This window comes from Asterias rubens, chromosome 4 (genome assembly GCF_902459465.1).
Source record: "Asterias rubens chromosome 4, eAstRub1.3, whole genome shotgun sequence".
NCBI classification, from domain to species: domain Eukaryota; kingdom Metazoa; phylum Echinodermata; class Asteroidea; order Forcipulatida; family Asteriidae; genus Asterias; species Asterias rubens.
Genome location: NC_047065.1, coordinates 8,228,918 through 8,246,746, shown reverse-complemented (window position 1 = coordinate 8,246,746; position 17,829 = coordinate 8,228,918). Strand labels below are relative to the sequence as shown.

The window sequence follows — 17,829 nt, the reverse complement described above, 5'->3', positions numbered from 1 at the left end:
AACATAGAGCTATATATTGTGACTAGAGCGCTAACACCCCGTTATACACGCACTAATGTTTTGAAGCCGTGTGGGCGCATCCATGTTTATGTACAAACCAATACAAAAGCTTAAAACTTTGTACGACAATTATACGGCTATTTGCTTGATAGTGCGTTTGTTCTTTTCTATGTGTCACCGAACCCAAAAAATGCGTCATGTTTAAAAGGCGCGTAGACTTTTTTTAGTACGTCAAGTCTTACAGTTTCGTAGCACGGACGTACGCGAATGGGCAGTCGCGTACGAAAGCGCACATGCCGAATTAAACAAAAAATGTGCAATGTGTGTTCTCTTAAAATTAAAATCGTTCCGTATTCAGGCAACACATCAAACATGTCTGCGCCCAGGGTGGCTTCAAAACACACAGCAAATTAGCGCTCTAGTCAATATATAGCTCTATGATAGGAAATGAGAGTTCATTTTTAGGGGAAAAACCATTAGGTAGGGACTGAAAACCCATTCCACATGCAAGACTCCAGATCTTGGACTGACTTCCAGATCTAGGGCGGAACTCCAACCGGTGTCCACAGAGGCAAAAGGAAGAAAATAAACCACATACATGTAGCCTGTTTTTTAAATTTATTTATATTAATATAATATTCCTGTACTGATGATTTTTTTTGCAAAAAGAGGGCATCAATTTTTCTAATCATTATTAAATTAAAAAATCATTTGTCGTTAACTTTTGAAACAGCATCGGTATCAACAAGCCAAACTGACTATCGTCGACAGAGCAGCAAAGGTAGCTGCTGTTGTAGAGAGTTTAGAGAGAGACTTGGAGCTGCTGTGTCTGACTGGTGTAGAAGATAAACTACAACAAGATGTTAGACCTACTCTGGAACTCCTTAAGAATGCCGGTATTAAGGTAAGACATTCTACTGTTTAACCTCCATTTCAATCTACAGTATTCCATTGCTATTGTTATTTATCTGACTGGACTTGGATAGGGTATGTCATTTTGTGTTTTGGGTTACTCTGGCGATTTCTACATTCTATATTACTCTAATGGTTTAAGATGAATAGGGTGTCATGGCCGAGCTGTTAGGAGCATCGCAATCTGGTGGTTAAGTCATTAGAGTGTGGTTTTGGATCCAAATCATGACACTTGTGTCCTTGAGCAGGATGCTTTACTATAATTGCTTCTCTTCACCCAGGAGTATAAATGGGTACCTGTGAGGGTAGAGGTAGATATTGTGTTTGATAAAGCCTTCTGAGCGCACGGTAGCTCAGGCTGTATACATGTACTCCCCAGGGGAGCTGATAAAAATTTAAAAGAGTGTTATTGTCCCAATGACCAGGGCCCAAATTCATAGAGCTGCTAAGCACAAAAATTTGCTGAGCATGAAATTTCTTCCTTGATAAAAACAGGATTTCCAACAAAATTTCCTCATGATTTTCAGGATAAGTAAACAACAGCTGAATACCAGTAACAAGAAATAATGCAACAAATTGAAATTTTGTTGGTAATCCTGTTTTTATCACAGAAGATACTTCATGCTAAGAAAATTTTTGTGCTTAGCAGCTCTTTGAAACTGGGCCCAGGGCACCAATGTAAAGCGCATTGATACGGTTACTGTAAAATGCGCCATGTAAGAACTAGCTATTGTTATTCAAGTTATGATTAAGATGATGGCATATCACTTTACTGAAAGCACCCAACCTTAGAGTGAGACGAATATTTTGATTTTAAGAATGCTTGTAATATTTTAATAATATGAACTTCATGATGACAGATCTGGATGTTAACCGGTGACAAGTTGGAAACAGCAACATGTATAGCAAAGAGTGCCAAGCTGGTAGCCCGTACCCAAGGTATCCACATCTTCAAGAAGGTGTGCAATCGTTCTGAGGCTCATCTTGAACTGAATTCTTTCAGAAGGAAGTCTGATTGTGCATTGATCATTACAGGAGAGTCTCTAGATGTAAGTAACTCACAAACAGACTGCCGTCGATTTCACAAAACTCTTCCTAACTTAAGACTAATCTTAGGACTTAGAACGAGTCCCAACCCTGCACTGTAGCATGTAGACCTTAAAGACAGTGGACACTATTGGTAATTGTCAAAGACCAGTTTTCTCACTTGGTGTATCTCAACATACATGTATACATAAAATAACAAAGCTGTGAAAATTTGAGCTCAATTGGTCGTCGAAGTTGCGAGATAATAAAGAAAGAAAAGACAACCTTGTCGCACGAAGTTGTGTGCTTTCAGATGAAAGTTGATTTCGAGACCCCATCTAAGTTTGAGGTCTCGAAATCAAATTCGTGGAAAATTCCTTCTTTCTTGAAAACTACGTTACTTCAGAGAGAGCCGTTTCTCACAGTGTTTTACACTACCAACCTCTCCCCATTACTCGTTATCAAGAAAGGTTTGATAATAATAATTACGTATTTTTTTTGAGTAATTACCAATAGTGTCCACTGCCTTTAAGATTAATCCTAAGTTAGGAAGAGTTGCTCGAGATAAGACGAGTCCTAACTCTTTGTGAAATCGACAGCTGGTTCTTCACACCATCCAGATTGGATTAATCTTACATGTATAATGTGATATCTGGAATGTTCTATTTCACAATGTGAGTATGATGATATGTTTCAAATAACACACGTAGACCACTTGTCATATCATTAAAGGCACTGGACACCTTTGGTAGTTACTCAAAATATACATTAGCCTAAAATTGAACATGGTAATGAGCAACCGAGAGCTGTTGATAGTATAAAACATTGTGAGAAACGATTTCCTCTGAAGTAAAATATTTTTTTAGAAAGAGGTCACGTGTCACTGAATTATTTGAAGCCTTTCTCAGGCGTCTGAAAGCACACAAATTTTATGCAATTGGTTTTTTTTTCTTTCATTAGTTTCTTAAAATTGATGACCAATTGAGTCCAAATTTGCACAGGCTTGGTATTTTAGGCATATGTTAGGATACTCTACGTAGGCCTATCTCATGATAAGTACATGTATACTTCCATACTCACAAACAGAATTTAAAGATATTTTTTACATTTACGGTAAACTATGTTTTGGTTTCAATTGAAGATAATACACACTCAGGTCCTTTTGTTCAGTATTAATTTCAAGCCATGTAGTATCTTAGAACTGTTTTATTGGGGTTTTATTGTTCTGTTTTGTATGTTTGGGGTTATAATCACCTCTATTTTCAACTGCTTTGCTGATAAATTAAATATTGCAATCGGTTCCGTAATTCCCTTTTAGTACTCATAAAAATGCATTTTAGATGTTAGTTTTTGCTGTGAGTTGTACCTTACACATGTACATTGTACCTTACACATGTACCATTTGAAAGTTTTTGCCCGTAAAGATTTGTATTATTATTTTTTTTTTTTGCATTTATTTTGCTTTTACTAATGTTGCAGCTTTATGTACACAGGGCCTTTGAGCAATTTATTGGATATATGGCGCTTTAAAAACGCTGTTATTATTATCATAATGTTTATTATTATTTATTGCCAAGGTGTGCTTGAAGTTTTATGAGCATGAGTTTATTGAGTTAGCTTGTCAGTGCCCAGCAGTAGTTGTTTGTCGATGCTCACCAACGCAGAAAGCTGAGATTGTGGAGTTGTTGAAGACACATACTGGCAAGAGAACATGTGCAATAGGTCAGTAAGATCATTTCAACTTGTGAATTATTATACAAATATAACATGGTTTGAGGGTGACTAGTCGATATTATATAACACCCAAGCAGATCCTTGCCATTTGATTGGAGGATTGTCCGTCGCGTGATTGCAAATAAAAGTACCATTGCACGCTGAGTCACTCATCGTGCTTTTTCGTTCCATCCGAAAAGTACCATTGCACGCTGGCAGCGTGCAATGGTACTTTTCGGATGGAACGAAAAAGCTGAGTAAAAACATCACTACGTGCGCGTGTCTTTGGTAACGCAGCAGTGTTACGGCAAGGCATGTTAGTAAAATTACTAGCATTCGGCTTCTACAATTAAAAATTGCAGGCCTACGCTTTGTTTGTTTTGAAAGTTGTATCTTTCAATCAAAATGACAAAGATCTACTTGGATGTTATATAAAACAAATAATGAATGTTTTTCATTCGTGCAATGGTGCGAATATGTTCATTCGTTGAAAGCTGGAATGTTCCATTCAACTCGGCTCCGCCTCGTTGAATAGAACATTCCATCTTTCAACTCTTGAACATATTCGCACCATTGCACTCAAAAACATTCATTATGTGTATATTAGCTCCCCGAGGTATTGGAAGTTGACAAACTAGTTCCCGAGGCGAAGCTGAGGGAACTAGTTTGTCAACTTCCAATACCGAGGGGAGCTCATCGACTAGTCACCCGAAATAAACCATGTTATATTTGTTTCAGTATACTTCATACATATTCAATTACCGAAACATGAGTTTTGAGCAAGAGAAAATGATTACTGTGAAACAAAATGCACGTGATAAGTTTGTTCATGTGTTGGATGTGGCTTAGAGAGTGCTGTTCGTGCGTGTATACAAAACGGTGCCACGATCAATAGCGCCCGGGGATGACGTCGCGCAATGGTAGTGCGCATGACAAGTAGAATAGCTTCCGGGGAACTATTACTTGTCATGCGCATTTACCACTTGCGTGAATACTTACTTGCGCGCTTGGTAGTTGGCAAAATTAACACCTGGCACACGATGATGAATGGAACAATGAGAAGTCCACTCTCTGTCATGAATATGTATGAGGTGTAGTAATAGTATTTAATGTCACTGGATCGATCAAATACCCTGCCACAGAGAGCATGAGCACACATGTCAAAAAACAGTGGATTTATCCAGTTGAAACACCTTGGTAGAACCACTCCCAAATAGCGCCCCCAAAGATCTCCAAAGTTTCTACAGTTCAAGATTTCAAATCATATTTAATAAGTACATGATGAGTGAAATGATTTGACAGAGTATTTTGTAATGTACATGTGATGATGTTTTTCTTGACTATCAGGTGATGGTGGCAATGATGTGAGTATGATACAAACTGCTAATGCTGGAGTGGGTCTTGAAGGAAAGGTAATATAATCACATCTTAAAACATATCTATTTCGGACACCATAGCCTTCAAACTTTGATTGTCTTTGTGTGTAGCAGAGTTCATTTTTTTGGGCCATCATCATTGACAGACAATGCACACTAGAAATGTTCAACACTATTATTATCTCACTGCTTTCACTGACTAATTGAATACATCCAAATCATACATTGGGCCTCTTGTGGCTCAAAATAAATAAGTCTAAGTTGATAAAAGGCACATACAATGTAAGATACCTATAGGGTATGTATGTAAGTCTACTGACGATGTCTGGAGCAAGCTAGTCGAAACGTTGAGACCAATTAAGAGCTTACTCCGCGGCAGACAAGTGAAGTTTATAGCGAGAATATCCTTGATTCACTAAGCGAAAGTAGTAGTCCCAGCTGTTTTCCTACCTTCCGCCCAGGTAGTAGTTAAAAAGCAAGACTCTTCTTATCTGACCTACAGTAGGTACAGAATTCCGAAATCTACTCAACATCAGTCGAATAAATAGCAAGACAGTTCTCAAAGAACAAAAATCTACACAGCAAAGTATACACATGGTGTTTAACCGCAATCCAAATATACAATTGATACGTCACCATGCAATGCCCCAAAACCTTTGATGTGTAATTGTTATCATGGGCGGAACTAGGTTATGCAGTGCTTATTATTTACATGCAGCTAGTGGCAACATTTTTCCTTGCACTGTATGTAGATTTTGGAGCAAACAGCTTTTTGAAATTTGATTGTCACAACATTTGATTACTCACTTTTGATGTAACGATTATTTTCTGTTAGGAGGGACGTCAAGCTTCACTAGCAGCAGACTTCTCCTTGACCCAGTTTCGTCATGTTGGACGTCTGCTACTAGTCCATGGCAGGAATAGCTATAAACGCTCTGGTGCCCTTAGTCACTTTGTCATGCATCGTGGTCTCATCATATCGGTCATGCAAGCCATATTCTCTTCTATTTTCTACTTTTCATCTGTTGCTCTTTATCAGGGAGTGTTAACTGTTGGGTAAGTCTGCCTGTACACTCTAGATGCTCAGAATGTTGAACCAGGGGTCATGTTCACAAAGAGCTGAGATGGATCTTTTAAAAACAGCCAATAAAGGATGATTTCAAATATATATATGTTACAGTTTTCCAACAGCTGCAGTCCATCCAGGAAACATAAAAAAATATAACGAGTCTCTTACCTCACCTTAAAACATGGTAAAAATGGGTTTTCTCCAGAACGCTCCAAGCCAAATTTCTGAAGAACAGGGGGTCTAACAAACCCGAGCGACAAAGGAATCGTGACGTCAGTGGCGGCTATTTGGTGTGGAAATGCTAAAGCTGGAGAACTGTGTTCAAAACCAATAGGGGAAATTCTTCACTGGCGTCCAGGGTCATTATAATAGATAAGCTGTTTTTGACTCTCGGCTGAAAAAGCCGAGCGGCCGGGTGCATTTTTGACTCAAGATATTTATTACTAAATGCAAATTTTGAGAGTAAAATGGTTATTAACCGGTATCTGCGATGTCTATTTGGCCATAAAAAGGTAATAGTTGACATATTGAGATCATCCTTTATTGGCTCTTTAATTGCAAATCAATCGTAGTTGCCAAGTTAAAGGCACTTGACACTATTGGTAGTTGTTTAAGACCAGTGCTCTCACTTGGTGTATCTTAACATGCATAAAATAACAAACCTACATTTGGACTCAACTGGTTGTCGAAGTTGAAAGAGAATAATGTTACTTTTAATTATTAAGAGTAATTACCGATGGTTTCAAGTGCCTTTAAACCAATGTTTGTATGAGAGAGATTGGCTATTGACAGCTTGGTGTTTTCCCTTGTGGGAGTTTGCTGAGTTCCCTTGGTGGGGAGATCATTCAAACATCAAGGAAGTTATGTAGGTCTGCTACATGTACTACCTGGCTTTCCCAAAGTCTTTCATTAATATTGGCATACAAAATGATTTGCCATTATTCCTTAAAGGCAGTGGACACTATTGGTAATTACTCAAAATAATTATTACCATTAAACCTTTCTTGGTGACGAGTAATGATGAGAGGTTGGTAGTATAAAACATTGTGAGAAACAGCTCCCTCTGAAGTGCTATACATGTAGTTTTTGAGAAAGAAGTAATTTTCCACGAATTTGATTTCGAGACCTCGGATTTAGAACTTGAGGTCTCGAAATCAACCGTCTAAACGCACACAACTTCTTGTGACAAGGGTGGTTTTTTTCTTTCATTATTATCTTGCGAGTTCGATGACCGATTGAGCTCAAATTTTCACAGGTTTTGTTATTTTATGCATATGTTGACACACCAACTGTGAAGGCTAGTCTTTGACAATTACCAATAGTGTCCACTGCCTTTAACCAAACAAATACCATGTATCACAACTTTGCAGAAGAAGTATGAACTAAACCATTGACTTTCCTGAATGTGAGGATTGTTTAATAATAATGTGATTTGATATGTACTTCCCCAGCTATGTTACAGCATACACAATGTTCCCGGTATTCCTATTGGTTATTGATCAAGATGTGACTGCAGAAACAGCTATGAGATACCCAGAGCTCTATAAAGATCTTATCAAGGTAGGATGTCATGTTAGCAGAAAACTTGGGCCCAATTTCACAAAGCGTGTAAGCACATATCATGTGAAGCACAGAAAAGTATGGCTTAACAAAAACAGATTACCAGCTAAACTAACATACAGTTTACGATTATTAAAGAGCACCGAATTCAGACTCTGGTGTTTCTGATCAGCAGAGTGTGGGTTCGAATCCCCAGTCATGACACTTGTGTCCTTAAGCAAGACACTTAACCATTGCTTTGCCCTTCGGATGGGGCGTAAAGCCGTTGGTCCCATGTGTTGTGTAACGCCTGTAAAAGAACCCAGTGCACTTATCAAAAACAGAAGGGGTTCGCCCTGGTGTTCCTGGCTGTGGCTGCTGTACATGTATGCGCCGTAGCACCTTGTAAACCATTATAAGTTGCTCAATAATTGGGTCTCAGAATCCAGCTCTGCAATAACCTTTCTAAAAGTTTGTACACTGTACATACTCAGCGCCTTGACTACCTTGTTTGGTAGACACGTGCGCTATATAAGACTTCAATATTATTATTATATTAATATTACTGTTGTGACTGGTGCCCCATTAAATTCACCAAGCGGTATTTTCTGCTCCAACAGCTTAAAGAAATAGGGCCTAGGTTGTGGTGGACACCCTGCCTTAAGGGCAATAATCCAGCAATGGAATTATACACTGAAATGATACATACATGTATCTCTTTCTAGCTATACATGTATTAATGCCATTCAACTCCTGTGTGGATATTGCAGTACAGTTTGGGGTAAACAATGAAAAATAGACTAGAACAGGATTTGAGCATGCGACCCCCTGATGATGAGCATGCTGCTGTTCACCAACTAAACATCTCTGATGTGATGTGAACCAGTACAAAAGTAAGATGGTTTTTGGGCATGTCTAGACCACTTCCTCTAAAAGACAAAATAATAATGTGGACAGAACACACCAATTCAAAAATGCAGACAGTTTTATTCTAAACATTGTCACAATTAAAGGGATTAATCCTGGAGATGAGATAAACTGAGTCCTACTTTCTTTCTTCAATCCTTTTTAGGGTCGAGAGCTTTCCTACAAGATGTTCTACCTCTGGGTTCTCATCAGTATCTTCCAAGGTGGTATCATCATGTATGGCGCCCTCTATCTCTTTGAAGGAGACTTCATTCATATTGTAGCCATCTCCTTTACATCGTTGGTTATTACAGAGCTTCTGATGGTAGCTTTGACAATACGTACCTGGCATTGGCTCATGCTAGTAGCGGAGGTTCTGAGTATGGCTGCTTACATCATCTCATTGTTCGTCTTTGATAGTTACTTTGGTAAGGTTCATAACGAGGGAAACTATATGCGAGACTGTGCACTATTATACACATATTGACTGGCAACGAGGTAACTAGTATATGTCTATTCCTACAAGGGACTTTGAGTGACCAGAAGAGCAACCATAGGCCCCTCTTCTGGTCACTCACAGGCCCGAGGGGGAATAGACGTACACTAGTTACCGAATTATGCCAGTCAATATGTGTTTTATAACTCAACTCGATCTTAAATGTCAAATAAGAACAAAAAAAGGAGTTTTGTAGTTGTTGTTTACAGTTCAAGTCAAGAGAGGGCTCTGTTACCGCGGGCACTATTTTCAAAGACTAGTGCCCGCTCTGGTACTATTCCCGCAAAAACACGCGCGCGCAATCACTAGCCTATATTAGTTCATCGTGACCGTGTTTCAGCCAACCAGAATACAGAACAAGCAAGAGGTGTGTTATAAAAAGCAAAAGAACATCACTTGTACTATCACTTGTACCCTATACAGGGAGACAAATTACATGATATGTTTGGTATGTGCATAGTATACAATGTACATGCTTAACATGAAACTTGATAACATTGAAAATTGTGTAGAAAGATGCATCCGTCAAGAGTGTCATTGAGGTCCATCATAATATGTCTTAAAAGATTTGGGTACTTATGTAACACAAAACACAATGTCCACAGATTAACATTTAAACTTACACTGTTTGAAAATAATGATAGTAAGGGGTCCCTTAAAATATTACTTACTAAGGTGCTGTAGTTTTTGAGAACTGAGTAAAGCAATGTCATGAAAATACGTTTTTACATGCTAAAATAATTTGTGTCTCAAGACCACGGAAATTTTTTTTTTTTCATGACATTGTTTTACTCATTCCTCAAAAACTACAGCGCCTAAGTAAGTAACATATTAAGGTAAGCTTTCTACTATCATTATCTTCAAACTGTTTGTAAGTTTAGTGTAAATCTGTGGACATTGTGTTTTTGTCCTACAAAAAGTACATAGACCCTTTAAACTCCCACTGCTTGAGTCCTGCAATACATAATACCATGGAACACAAATGCAATTCTGTATTTCAAGAAATCTGAGAAAAGTGGGTTGGTCCTAATTTTCCGGAATCCTTTAGGTATGAATGCACATTTTAGAGAAAGTACATGAGTTTGTTTCCTTCCTAACCCTTCAATCAGTAAACATTCATATTGTGCAACTGTTGTTTCTTAGTTATTAAAGGCAGTGGACACTATTGGTAATTACTCAAACTAATTATTGTCATAAAATCTTCCTTGATTACGAGTAATGGGGAGAGGTTGATGGTATGAAACATTGTGACAAACGGCTCCCTCTGAAGTGGAGTAGTTTTTGAGAAAGAAGTAATTTCCACGAATTTGATTTCGAGACCTCAGATTTAGAACTTGAGGTCATGAAATCAACCATCTAAACGCACACAAATTAGTGTGACAAGGGTGTTTTTTCTTTCATTATTATCTCTCAACTTCGATGACCGATTGGGCGCAACTTTTTACAGGTTTGTTATTTTATGCATATGTTGAGATACACCAACTGTGAAGGCTAGTCTTTGACAATTACCAGTAGTGTCCACTGCCTTTAAGTCCCTTTTGGATTTCTTTGTTGTCTCAAAGTTGATTCTCATGTTATTGTTTATCTATCTTGTTTACAGATCGAAACTTCATCAAAACCTGGCCTTTCTGGTGGAAGGTAGTGATCATCACGCTCATTAGTTGTGTACCTCTCTATATCTTGAAATATCTACGCAAGAAATTCAGTCCATCAACCTACTCTAAGCTGATAGAATGATGTGTTGACAGTCATGTTGCAGACAAACCTCATTCAGTGGTCAGGGTACCTTAGGGTTGGTCAGGGTACCTTAGGGTTGGTCAGGGTACCTTAGGTGGTCAGGGTGTGGGCACAGTTTATATATGAGCAAGTTACCACCTTGATATGGACTATAGTTAGTGTTTATGTATTATGATTATCAGGTATTGACCCCTTGCACGTGTGTCACACGCGGTGACCGATGCCAGGCTCACCATGTTGGTGGGCAGTTAGGTTTACGTGTATTAACACAGCGTCGCCTAAAATGCACACCTCACTGCATAACGCACAGCATAGAGTTATATATAAAAACGCACAGTGAAATTGCCCACCAGTATGGCGCATTTTAAGATTTTTCTGATGATGACGTCAGGTGAAATGGGTCAATATATTTGTGTATGGATGGATTGCAATAGGCATCATCGTGAATTGTGCACGCGTGAAGAGCTACCATTGGCTGAGATTCACGTGCAGCACGTACACGCGTGCACTTTTCCCTTATTAATACATCAAAGATGGCGGTTGATGACGCATAGTGCAATCCATCTCATATAGCTAGAAGTTGGTTGTATCAGGATACAGTATCCCACAACACGGATGTATGATATATCTTGATAAGGGGGGAAGCCATGTAGTTTTGTTGTATATTATGTCTGACTATTTACTATTTAACAAGTTTATGGAATGCAATAACAATATACATGTACATGTAGTGAGAAAATGAAGTTTGGTTCAAACATATCAACTTTTAGTCTAAGCTATAACTGTTGTTTATTTGAGTCAGGCTATTGATGTGAAGATGCTTTCTATTAAAATGCCTTCTTGTGTCATATTCTACACACTAAAATCAATCAATTTATTAACAATACCATGAAAGTATATAAACCATGACATAAAATGTCAAAGGGTTTATTTAATTATTTCAATGCTGGTGACTGTATAGCATAGTATATAAACCACTCTATCCATATTGTATGTAGCTTTTCAATGTGATTACATGCATTTATTATTTTACATTATAGAAGCAGATTCAGGCTCTCTATGCGCAATTAAGGGATCACGTTGCCTTGGATCGGTCAAGTTGGTCTTTAAAAAGCGTTTGTAACCGTTTGTTTTAGAATGACTATAGTTAGAAAGATGTCAAAATTTGTCTCCCATAAACGGCCGACCGTGTTAGTTCGCGACATAAAAGGAAAACGGTGCAATTTTGAGTGATACATGTACAAGTGTGGATCATTATATCAAATCAAATCAATCAACATTTATTTCCATACAAACACAAGCAATAGGATTTAACAAGACTGAAAACTGTATGGAGGCATGGCCCATTAAAGCAAAGCTTGTAAGCTGGGATGCCTTTATAAAACAAAGGGAGGTAATAAGATCATTTAAATTCTACTTTTAAATCATCTTTCTAACCATATGCATTCGATAACAAACGATTACAAATGCTTTGTATAGACCAACTCGTCCGATCCAAGGCAACGTGTTCCTTTAACATTAGAATAATGCATACATCTATAAGAAACTCTCTCTAGAGGGAGTGAGTCACTGAGGGGCTCATGTAAATAGCAAATGAAACATCAACACTTAACAGCATGCTTAAGGGTGTGTGGCCCATCCCTTTGCAACACTACACAATGTAAACAATTTTCCTTCCCTTGGTATTAATGGAAAATAAAATAAAAGAAAATGTTGGCTTGAGCCCCCCCCCCCCCCCCCCCCCCCCCTGGGTTCGGCACTGGTCATGATAATTTGGTTGGTGTATAGTGGCATCTTGCCTCGCCTCCCACCTCTTTGTGGATTAGGTTTTCAGTCCACACCTGACTGCCTGGGTTTTCCTCCCACATCTAAAACTTAAAGGGAAGGTACACGTTTGGTAATTACTCAGAAGAAATATTAACTTACAAACTTACTTGGTAACAAGCATTGCAGAGCTGTTGATGGGAAACGACTCCCTCTTAAGTAGCATAGTTTTTGAGAAAGAGGTAATTTCTCACTAAAATATTTAAAGACTTCTAGCTAGAAGGGTGTTTTTTCTTTCATCATTTTCTCGCAACTTCAATGACTAATTGAGCCCAAATTTTCACAGGTTTGATATTTTATAGTTTTGATGGGATACACCAAGTTAGAACCCTGGTCTTTGACAATAAAAATTAGCAAACGTGTACAGTGCCTTTAAGCTGCGGCCTTTATTGTCCGTGGCTTCACAACCAGAATTCATAACAGAATAAATAACTGGGCTGACATGTATTATTATATTCCAGTGGACAGTTTGGTTTCCTTTGCCTGTTGAAGGAATGTACATTGGAACCCAGTGTTCACAAGACTTGTACTGTCAATTGTGTGAACTAAATATAATGAAAATATGGAACAATCAAATGTGTGGCAGAAACAAACAGTAGCAAAAATACATGTTCATGTATGCTTAAATTGCACTTCCAGGAAGATGAACAAGTTATTAACTAATTAAATGTGTTTGTCATTCTCAGTCCTGATAATATTCAACTCTTCAATATCTAGCTATTTAAGACATAATTACTTCAATATCTCTACAGTTTAACCTTACTGTCGTAAACATTTATTAATAATAAATATTTGTTATTTAAAATAAATATATGCTTGATTAGGAAGGTAGAAATGTATATAGGTATATAATACTACAAAAAAAAGAAAAACCAAATGGTGCACATAAATTGTATTCGGAAGCTCTCAGCATAGCCATGGTTAGTACATAACCACTCACCATATGGTTAGTGCCTCAAATGGTGCCCTAGTAAAGAGGGGCTCCAAGCCAAGGTCAAGTTCAGTTTCATGGTGAACTCATTTTCCCATAAATTAAGTCCTCATGCTGGTGGGGAAAATTTACAAGTCTCTAACCTTAACGGGAAGGTACACATTTGGTAATTACTCAAAACAAATATTAACTTAAAAACAGACTTGGTAACGAGCTTTGGAGAGCTCTTAAGAGTATAACACATTGTGGGAAACGACTCCCTCTGAAGTAACGTAGTTTTTGAGAAAGTCTTTTATTCCTATCTGAAAGCACACAAATTCGTCCAACAAGGGTGTTTTTTTTCAGTCATCATTTTCTCGCAACTTCGTTGACCAATTGAGCCAAATTTTCACAGGCTTGTTATTTTATGCTTTTGATGGGATGCACCAAGTGATGATGGGAAGACTGGTCTTTAACAGTTGCCAAACGTGTACCTTTCCTTTAAGTTAAATCATTGTTAGATGTCATGATGTTTATTCTCAAATATAAACTACAAGTGAAACTGACTAACAATCTAGTCCTATGTTGGGGGTCTCCCTATTTTGACAATATCTTTGTTCCGGGGTGCATACAAAACAAATGGGTCTGTATTTTTCCGTAACAGATGGTTATGCCAGTCAAATTCAATGCCTTGGTTGTTTTTACAGACCATAGGCCTATACATGTACGTTGAAGTCTGACATCAACGTTTTGTATGTTGACAAAAATTGCACTGGAAGGGTTTTAAACACAGGCATTTTACACCATGTTAATATACTGACCGCCCGATAGTCCGAAGGTCCGTTTGCCCGAAAGGTTCAATAGTCCGAAGGTTCGATAGTCCGAACGCACAAATTTCACATAACAGGGGGTTCATTAGTCCGAAAATTAAATAGGGTTCGTTAATCCGAACAATTGATGCGATAGTCCGAAGGTTTATTAGTCCAAAGGTTTCTTGATCCGAAGGTTCACTGGTCCGAAGGTTCGGTGGTCCGAAGGTTGGGTAGTCCGAATCGGCAATAAGGTCTGATAGTCCAAATCGATGATCGAACCTTATTGTCAATTAGGACTAGCGGACCTTTGGACTATTGAACCTTTGGACTAAGAACCTTCAGACAAACGAACCTTCGGACTAACGTACCTTACTTCGGACTTTCGAGCTGTAACTATTAATATGAGGTTAGAGACTTTTCCCTCGTTTTCATGAAGACTTTGTCCATTGGAATAAAGTGAATATGTGGGGTTTGGAGCCCCTCTTTAGAGATAGTGGAATGTAAATGATTAGACTTGAGCAAGGTGTTTCTGGTTTTTTATATGTACATTGTAGACTAAATGCTCATTATGTAGTAATCTTATTACATAAGCCATGAAGGTAATTCTACCTCCATGCATAAACCCTACACACTGAATACTAATAGTTCAATGTTTCAATAGACCCCTTGCTCCCTCACTGGGGTCAAAAAGCGCCCTCACTGGGGTCAAAAAGCGCCCTCACTGGGGTCAGAAAGCACCCTCACTGGGGTCAAAAAGTGCCCTCACTTGGGTCAAAAAGCGCCCTCACTGGGGTCAAAAAGCGCCCCCACTGGGGTCAAAAAGCGCCCTCACTGGGGTCAAAAAGCGCCCTCACTGGGGTCAAAAAGCACCCTCACTAGGGTCAAAAAGCGCCCTCACTGGAGTCAAAAAGCGCCCTCACTGGGGTCAAAAAGCGCCCTCACTGGGGTCAAAAAGCGCCCTCACTGGGGTCAAAAAGCGCCCTCACTGGGGTCAAAAAGCGCCCTCACTGGGGTCAAAAAGCGCCCTTACTGAGGTCAAAAAGCACCCTCACTGGGGTCAAAAAGCGAACCAAATGATTGGACGATAGCTATTCTTTGTGCGTGAAAACATGCGCGTCATTGTATCGTTTCGCGTTGCAAGGGTCTATTGAAAATACAGCAAACATTTTCAGTTGACAACAAAAAGCGCCCTCACTGGGGTCAAAAAGCGCCCTCACTGGGGTCAGAAAGCACCCTCACTGGGGTCAGAAAGCACCCTCACTGGGGTCAGAAAGCACCCTCACTGGGGTCAAAAAGTGCCCTCACTGGGGTCAGAAAGCACCCTCACTGGGTCAAAAAGTGCCCTCACTTGGGTCAAAAAGCGCCCTCACTGGGGTCAAAAAGCGCCCCCACTGGGGTCAAAAAGCGCCCTCACTGGGGTCAAAAAGCGCCCTCACTGGGGTCAAAAAGCACCCTCACTAGGGTCAAAAAGCGCCCTCACTGGAGTCAAAAAGCGCCCTCACTGGGGTCAAAAAGCGCCCTCACTGGGGTCAAAAAGCGCCCTTACTGAGGTCAAAAAGCACCCTCACTGGGGTCAAAAAGCGAACCAAATGATTGGACGATAGCTATTCTTTGTGCGTGAAAACATGCGCGTCATTGTATCGTTTCGCGTTGCAAGGGTCTATTGAAAATACAGCAAACATTTTCAGTTGACAACAAAAATAGTTACATATCTTCTTTTTGTGCCTCATTTTGACTTGTTCAATGTAAATATGAAGTATGTATGACAAGTTTATTTATTTAAAATAGCGTTCTTGATAGATACGACCTGCATAAGTAATTTATGAAAAGTTCGTTCATGAATTCATGAATGAAGTTGAAAGATAAGTGTGAGCATTCAGTTGACAAAAGGTGTTTTTGTGAGGTCAGGTTATTGGCTGGCATTGTGAAGGGGATAAAACAAATGAAAAACCACATAATGGTCTGGGCAGTGAATCACAGTAAAGTGGCTCAAGGAAGCTCATTACAACAAAGTGTTTCAATCAGATACACTCTAACTTATAGTGGGTTCATGATTTATTAACAAATTTATTGAAACTATTACTAGTCTCTATATATGTATTTTCTTACGCAGAACATCTGTTTTCACTTTAAACCTAACAACTGACTTGTGGTTTATGTGGATTACGTGGTTTACTGGTTCATGTAGGGTGTATAGCATTAATTTACCAAACTACAGACGGCATGAGTGGAATGGGACCTTTTGTTCTCTTTTTCCTATACTGTTATAATAACTCTGCAACATACGATTAGTCATTTTCCTTAGTAGCTTATTACCTGATTATATTATTTATTTATTTTTTACATACTAACTGTAAAGAAATTCAAAAACTGCATAGGTGTTTGTAACATTCTTTAATTTTTTAATTCCCAGTTCTGATAAAAACTGAATGTTCAGTTTTCTGACTGAAAACAAAACCTTCAAATTTAGTGAAAAATGGGACCGATGGATTTTATTTAGATAAAAGAGTAGTGAGAACAAAGTGCATACATGTACCATCATTTTTGTGTGTTTTAACAAATTAGTTAACAAGACAAGACGGTTCTTTTTTTTTTCTTTCAACTCATTAAGAGATAGTCATTACATTGTGTTACCGCCAACCTTTCCATATCGTATTTCCACCATGCAAAGTTTCAAATCCTACTTATGTAAGACAACTATTATGGCACACTATCTATTCTACATGTATATACTGTACATGTATATTGCATACATTCTTCCTTAAAGGCAGTGGACACTTGGTAATTACCCAAAATAATTATTAGCATAAAACTTTACTTGTTAACGAGTAATGGGGAGAGGTTGATGGTATAAATCATTGTGAGAAACGGCTCCCTCTGAAGTGCCATAGTTTTCAAGAAAGAAGTAATTTTCCATTTTCCGAGACCTTGGATTTAGAACTTGAGGTCTCGAAATCAAGCATCTGAACGCACTCAACTTTGTGTGACAAGGGTGTTTTTTTTTTTTTTTTCATTATTATCACGCAACTTCGACAACCGATTGAGCTCAAATTTTCACAGATTTGTTATTTTATGCATAATGTTGAGATACACCAAGTGAGAAGACTGGTTTGACAATTACCAATAGTGTCCACTGTCTTTAACGGTGGGTTCGCTGGCCAAATGTCAGCAAAAACACCTCAGTATACTAAGTTACAATTCTCTGCAAGTGGTCCTGCTGGCTAGTTCAGTGTACAAAGCTAACTGGTCCTTATGTCCAGTCCTGTAAAAGGTTAAGGGCGAACCCTGTCCAAGGAAGATTGTTTTGGATACCAACTGAACCATAATTCTTTATAACAAGAAGTACATGTGTATGCTAACACTTCACAAATGGTTGCAATGTCATGGAGGTTATTCTAATACTACTGACATTAAAGAGCTCTTGCCCTTTATTCAACTAATTTATTCAAATGTAATTATATTTATGAATTGAATGTCTGTCATCTAATTTTGTTGTATTCCCGATAAGT

The 17,829-nt window shown here is 38.5% G+C and overlaps 1 protein-coding gene across 2 annotated transcripts in view; it reads left to right on the top strand.

The window, feature by feature from the left end:
* LOC117289410 (probable phospholipid-transporting ATPase IIB) overlaps nt 1–11,017 on the top strand; it is a 50,208-nt gene extending 39,191 nt beyond the window's left edge. For both annotated transcript variants that reach the window (XM_033770524.1, XM_033770525.1), the window contains 8 exons: nt 734–904; nt 1,773–1,961; nt 3,516–3,660; nt 4,999–5,063; nt 5,863–6,083; nt 7,548–7,656; nt 8,708–8,969; nt 10,638–11,017. In XM_033770524.1, the coding sequence (XP_033626415.1) occupies nt 734–904; nt 1,773–1,961; nt 3,516–3,660; nt 4,999–5,063; nt 5,863–6,083; nt 7,548–7,656; nt 8,708–8,969; nt 10,638–10,774 (1,299 nt within the window). In that variant the 3' untranslated portion in view covers nt 10,775–11,017. The remainder of the gene's footprint in view (nt 1–733; nt 905–1,772; nt 1,962–3,515; nt 3,661–4,998; nt 5,064–5,862; nt 6,084–7,547; nt 7,657–8,707; nt 8,970–10,637) is intronic.
* The last annotated feature ends 6,812 nt before the right edge of the window (nt 11,018–17,829 follow it).